General features: G+C 41.0%; 1 protein-coding gene across 1 annotated transcript; it reads left to right on the top strand.

Moving 5' to 3' along the window:
* The first annotated feature begins 4,640 nt into the window (after positions 1-4,640).
* On the top strand, positions 4,641-5,782 carry LOC141608568 (uncharacterized). The gene is made up of 3 exons (XM_074427910.1): positions 4,641-4,961; positions 5,046-5,368; positions 5,776-5,782. Exons 1-3 carry the CDS (start codon positions 4,641-4,643, stop codon positions 5,780-5,782), a joined length of 651 nt encoding a protein of 216 aa, XP_074284011.1.
* The last annotated feature ends 819 nt before the right edge of the window (positions 5,783-6,601 follow it).

The following is a 6,601-nucleotide window of genomic DNA, read 5'->3' as shown; positions in this document are numbered from 1 at the left end:
CTGCTCTTGTTATTTCAGGATGGTGATGTATGGATTTGCAGGTGCCGGGTTTCGAACCCAGAGATTCTTCCTCGAGAGACCACGGTGTTGTTCTAATTGAGAATAGTGATCGGAGATGATGGCAATTATGGTGGATGTCATGGCTGTTATTGCTGCTGCCGGTTATGGTGAATGACAGAGCCGATGATAGAGGTTGTTGATGCTGGTGGTGATTTGGGATCGATGCAGGTGGTTAATGGTGATTGGTGGTCGGAGTTGCAGTTGAATGAAGAAGGGAGGTCGAAAATGGCGGTATGGTGGTGGAGTTGGGTTTTCGTGATGGAGGTGGTATGAATGAGGATGCATGAGGAGATGCAGGAAGTAGCAGTGGTGAGGGTGGCTGGTTGTAGGTGGAGATGGTGCTAATTGATGGAGGATAAAAATGGTGGTTTAATTGCAGTGAAGGTGAAGAAGACGATTGAAAATTGTATATCAAAGGTCAACCTTTGACTTTGACAATTCCTTGCTTGTTTCATCTTGACCCGCTTTGCTTGTTGTGAATCGTCTTACTCCTCGTTCCTTCTTATTTATCCCATCTCACCTACGCATTATGTAAATGTATAAATAAGATAATAATTTTATTAATATTATATAAAAACCGACTAATTATTAAATATTACCAATACAACTAATTATTATAAAATAGTAATTAAATGAGCTAATTAAACATATAAGCACACAAAAATTGAGTCGAAAATAAGATAAAAGCATGGGTAAAATAACGCTAAACTACTACTTATCAAATCTCCCCACAAGCTCATTTAAATTAAACTAAGACCGTTAATATAAAAGTACTATCTAAACTACTAATATCCGATGAAAGACAATTAACGGGCCTTCTCCGTCCCTTCAACTCACACCAAGACACAATGAGGTATGCATTCCGATGCAAGGCAAGTGGGGGCTTGCGGAAAATTTTGACGCATCCAACATTAAGCACGAATCAACATATAAGATGCATCAAAAAAGTCAAACCGCTTTCCTCATCTAAGCGGCCGTTTTCTTTCAAAAATTGAACAAAGAGAATCGTTAGTGGAGGATGTCGTCTCCGGGTCTTACCAAGGTGTCGACTCCCTAATTATAGCTCATGTAACCAACATTGACAACACGGGATGCCGAAGAAACAAATTCCAGGCGGGAAAGGGGAAGTACGTAGCTATACTCCCAAGATTGACACGACACACGCAAGATTCGACTCCATATAAAACCCTTGACCAAAGGAGACCTAAGTTCGACTATCACGGGTTTCACTAGTCACTCAAATGAAAGAACGGGGTGATTTTTGTGACAAAAAGTAACCGAAATCACTCTCCTAACTCGACTTGCGAAGCATGCCCGCAATCTAATATCCCAATCCAATATCCGCAAGAGAAATGTCAAATGATGCACATGCAAGAGACAATCGGGTTGTAATGGGGTTCGGGTTCGGTGAAAAGTGGTTGGTGCAAGCACCGTTTTAAGACATGTGAGGCTATCGGTTAAGTAGTCATCACATCTAACCAATCCACTAAATTCGATCCATGCAAAAGAATTCTTCCACAAAATATGGCAAGATTGTCATTTCCAAAAATCATTCAATTATTTACAACATTGACACTTCGACGGAATCAAGGAATGAGCACCATACTTGTGCGTTTTGACATGACATACCACGTAAGGAGAACTACTCTCATGACCTAAACGGGACCATTTTGATGGACTGGCCATATGGAGGCTCTATCCTCACATTTTAGTAGCTATGTCGGTCCTAGGTCAAGTCTCGGGTCCAATACGGTCTCACATGGTGGTCGCAACTCGGTTGTTAAGCTAGACTTCCGGGTTTTTTCAAGCAAAAACCCTAACATGTGTCATCAAGAGATACGAGCTATCAAGAGGGAAATGACACAAGCAAGACAAATTATCATCATTGGCAACATATGCGCTCCACATTTAGACCCTCTAAGCAACAATTTACAAACAAGATGCAACGTGTATGAAATGCAACTAAACATATGAACAAGCTACGTGAATGCAATAGTGAACACATATATACATTTCTAGTCTAAATGCACACAAGTTCTAGTCCTAACAACACAACCATATCCAAAACGGTTCCCAAAGGGAAGACCCACATCACATCTCCCGTCCTCCTCCATGCTTATATACAAAAAGAAAAGGAAGGATAAAGGAGTAAATATTGGAAGAATTTTACCAAATGTCTTCTCCGATGCTCTCATGTGTTGTCAATCAAAAGGTTAGAATAAATGTAATATATATAATATAAACAATGCAAAAAAATTTGATTTTTTTTCAAAATTTTCAATTTTAGGCATTTTTGTAATTTTCTCAAATTAACAACTATATATACAAATGTTTTAGCAGGATTTTCCTGAAGGGATCCGGCTTAGTTGTATAGTGATCAGGGTATCTAGTTCTATGAAATTAGAATGGAATGAATAAATGATAAAGAAAGAAATAAATATAAAGGATAACGCTTTTTATTATTTTGATAGACCGGGCACAATGTTGTATGAATATCTGAATGCTCAAGAGTAAAAAGATAAAGTATAGATAAAATTAACTAATAATGAATATCTTTTACAATTGTTAAATTCTCCTATTTATAGTTCTCTCCCGTCCTCTCAACGTTACAATGAATAACGTTATAAATGTATAACGTTCTCCCCAAAGGTAGGAGTTGTTCTTAGGAATAATAGGGCATGCTTCCTATTAGTTCGCTTGACCCGTTCTCAACTCAACCAATCCTTAGCTTTTTCTCTTCTTTCCGTCCAGATTCATGGATTAAATAGTTTTAGGTTTGGGCTTGGTCTTCCTTGAGAATAGGGCTTGGTTATCTGGCTTATACAATCGCATTTCTTGTTTATCTGCTTAATCCAGGCTGTTTTTAGTAGTCCGCCAAGCTATGATATACTGACTATCAGGCTTCTTTTCCAGGATTTAGTAGTCTTCTTGCCACAATATTCTTCAGCAGCTAAATAGTAGTCAGATTTGTCCGGTTCTTGTCTTGATCAATCAGCCTTGTTGAGTCGAGGCCGAGGTTATGGTCGACCAGGCTAAACTGGGCCTAACAATTGCCCCTTGACATTTTACCCGTTTGGATCCGGCCGGGGGTGAGATGTCAAATTTAATGGGTTAACCAATTAAAGAGAATCATATTCATTCGGTGACTCTTAGACTCCTATTTACCGTTGAACACTGCAACGGCTACGTGACATCATCTTTGACAGTTTTACAATTCCTAGGTTTTTCATGCCGTTATTCACTTCTCTATAAATACGGTATTTAGGGCAAGATTATTTTTCATCAATTTTCCTCCACTTTCTTTCTTTGAATATTCTTCGAAACTCTTCTAAAATTCTTCCGAATTTCTTCCTTCTTCTTAGTAATCTTGTTCTCGTTATTTTGCATATTCTCGACAATTTCAATAATAAATCAAACAATCTAAAAATATGGGAGCCAAAAAACGCCCGCTTCCCAGAGCTGCTGCTCTTTGTTGAGCCCGAACCCGAGATATTCAAGAGGAGGAGGTAAGGGAAATTGATCCTCCCGCTCGGCCGTGGCTTTCAAGTATCGGGATTCTGTATTCACTTTGCTCTTCAATCTCTTGATTCTTCTTTCCCCGAGGAGAATTTGCTAAAAACAAACTATGACAAGATTCTAAGGGAGAAGAAAATAATTCCGAATCTCATGAAGTGTGGATCCACGAATCTGCCCGGTCGGGCTAATCGGGTCTCACCTGGTTGGTTCGTATTTTTGAATGGGCGTTCAAAGCGGTGTAAGTTGCCTTTTACTCCTTTGATGATTGATACCATTCGTGCTATGGAGGTATCACCTTTTCAGATTATGCCAATGGTTTGGAAACTTATTCACTCTATTGAAAATTTATGTGCTAAACATAATCTTGTAATTACTATTAACGATATTAAGGGAGTTTATCATATGAAAAATCCTGTTGATGGTCGTTTTAATTTGAGAATAAAGTCAAAAATGTCTCCATTAATTACTAACCTGGATTCTGGAGATGATAAGAATTGGGCAAAGACTTTCCTGTTTGTCCGGACCGAGACTTTGGGATCAGGCTTTGATTACCGAGATATCCTCCTTGGAGAGTGGTAGGTTCCTTGTACCTTTTTATTTTGCAATATATCATATGAAATTAATGGGTTTTGATTCTTACCTGTGTAATTTTGGTGGTTTTTGTAGCTCCTGATTGGGGTTGTGATCCTCTGGATGAGGAGGCTATTTCGGGATAGATGCTTTCCTTGCTATTCCCGAGGAGGAAAGAAACCGGCCAGCGAGTTTGGGCGGGGAGTTGTTGCCCGGTATATGAAGACCAAGCCGACTGGGGTCGAGTGCCCAAAGGCAAGCCTAGTTCTCGCTCTTTCTGTACGTCTTCGCATGCTTTTATTTTGGCCGTTGTCTTCTTGTCGCTTTTTGGTTTGATATTTACGTATATATTTTTTATGTATCCAGTGTTTAGGTCTTCCGCTAGGTGGCTAGCTTTTACGCCAAGGATTTGAAGGTGGGGTGGCTAGGATTCTTGAGCAGTCAAGAGCCAGGAAACTAGTGGGAGTGACAAGACTTTGGATATCCCGATTTCGATGTCCGGCCCTCCTCAAGATCCGCCCAGGATAGTAACACCGCAGGTCGTCCAGGCTCAAAAAAGGAAGAGAGAGGATGTGATCTTGGAAGAGGAAGAGGGAGACAAAGAGCCTATTCAAGCTCAGCCTCTCAGGAGTATAAGGCAAGTGCCTGCTAGGATTGATGACATGGATGATGCCCGGGCTCGGATAGATGAGTTTTCTGCAAAGATGAGCGACCAACTATTGTCTGCTAGTACCCTTGATTCGTCTACCAGGGTGGTTTCTATTCTGACTTCTCTTGTAACAAGGGCTGCTGAACTCGCTTCCCAGGCTAGAGAGGTTAGTTGCAGAGGGATATTTTTTTTTGTTTATGTGCTTTTTGTTTTACCTTGTATTTGCTTAATTGATTTTGTATGTACGCAGGGGTTGGATGCTGGGCTGGCTACTGCTTGTCAGCTTAGGGACGCCCAGGCCAAGGTTACCAGTTTGGAGGAAAAGCTGGATAGGCTAAACCGTGACCTGCACTCATCCAGGGGTAATGAAGTGGTGCTCCAATCTCAGTTGGTAGCAGCTAAGGAGTCAACCAGGGCTGCTATAGTTTGTGAGGTGGCTGCGAAAAATGCTGAAAAGGCTGTCAGGCTGGAGTTGGAGGCTGAGAAGCAGGCAATGCAGGATCAGTTGAAAAAGAATGAAGAGCTTGTTGCTGAAAAGGAGTTAGTGGAAGCGCGGTTGGCTGATGCTGCTCAGTACTTCTTCGGGAAAGGCCGGGTTGATGCTATGAGGGATCCAGAATCTGACCGGGCTAATTGGAATCCAGACCGAGATGAGATGGCTTTGGACGCTCAGTACCCTGACTTGGCCAACATGGGTCAAGAAGAAGAAGTGGATTCTCCTCCTTCCAAGGCAAAGTCTGGTGATCAGGAGATGGTGGATGGTTGTGAGTCGGTTACTGGCTCAAAAATAATTTAGTTTCTTCTTTTGGGTTTTGGTCTATCCAGGGGGAATGTCCCTGGAATGAATATTTAGATTTTCAAGGAATTTTTTGGCCCATCCAGGGGGAATGTCCCCGGAATGGATGGTTATTAGGTGGGACCAGTATTTTGGGTGAATAAATATTTGGTCTTTGTTTTGTTTCTTTTCGTGTTTTGATAAGGTACTGATGTTGGACATGTACTTGGATCTCGCGATTGTTCGACCGATCGGCCGATTCGGATCGAGCGATTATTCGATCGGATCGAGCGATTTAATGTGTTATGGGTGGAGTTGTTGCCTGTCTGGAGGGCTTACGTCCTTTGCCTGTCTGGAGGGCTTATGACCCATCTATGTCATACAGTTCAGGAATAGATTTTCCAGGTTTGTATGTTGAGCTCAGTATTTAAAGGCCTGTTTTGCAACTGAATTTTGGATATCAGTTGGATATTTGGTGGGGGTGGCCCCCAATCTTTAAGATTTGTTTTAACTAAGATGCAATATGTAAAACAAGTGTTGAAGATTTCGCTAAGTGAATATGAGAATATAAATAAGTATTTGGACATATAAATTGAAGAAATCATATACGGCATTTATTCATGTAATTGCAAGTATCATACATGTAGTTTTCAGGCAAGAAGTGTTTAAAGTAAAAAGTTATACCTGGATTGTGCAAATATATTCTATATGTGAAATAGTTTTAAGTGTGTAATATTCCAAGCTCTTGGGATCATTTCTCCGTCCAGGGTTTGTAGTCTATAAGCTCCCTGGCCGACTATTGAATCAATCAGATAGGGGCCTTCCCAGGTTGGGGCCAATTTGCCAGCATTCTTCTCTTTTGTGTTTTGGAATACTTTCCTGAGAACGAGGTCTCCTACCCACGAACACCCTGGCTTTGTGGTCTTGTTGTAGCTTCTCGCAACTCTTTGCTGGTATGCTGCTAATCTGATGCTTGCTGCATCTCTTAGCTCTTCTGTTAAGTCCAGGCTATCCTCCATTAGAGGTACGTT

Source organism: Silene latifolia, chromosome 10 (assembly GCF_048544455.1).
Source record: "Silene latifolia isolate original U9 population chromosome 10, ASM4854445v1, whole genome shotgun sequence".
NCBI classification, from domain to species: domain Eukaryota; kingdom Viridiplantae; phylum Streptophyta; class Magnoliopsida; order Caryophyllales; family Caryophyllaceae; genus Silene; species Silene latifolia.
Note: the sequence above shows the minus strand (reverse complement) of the source record. Positions and strands in the feature narration are given on the sequence as shown.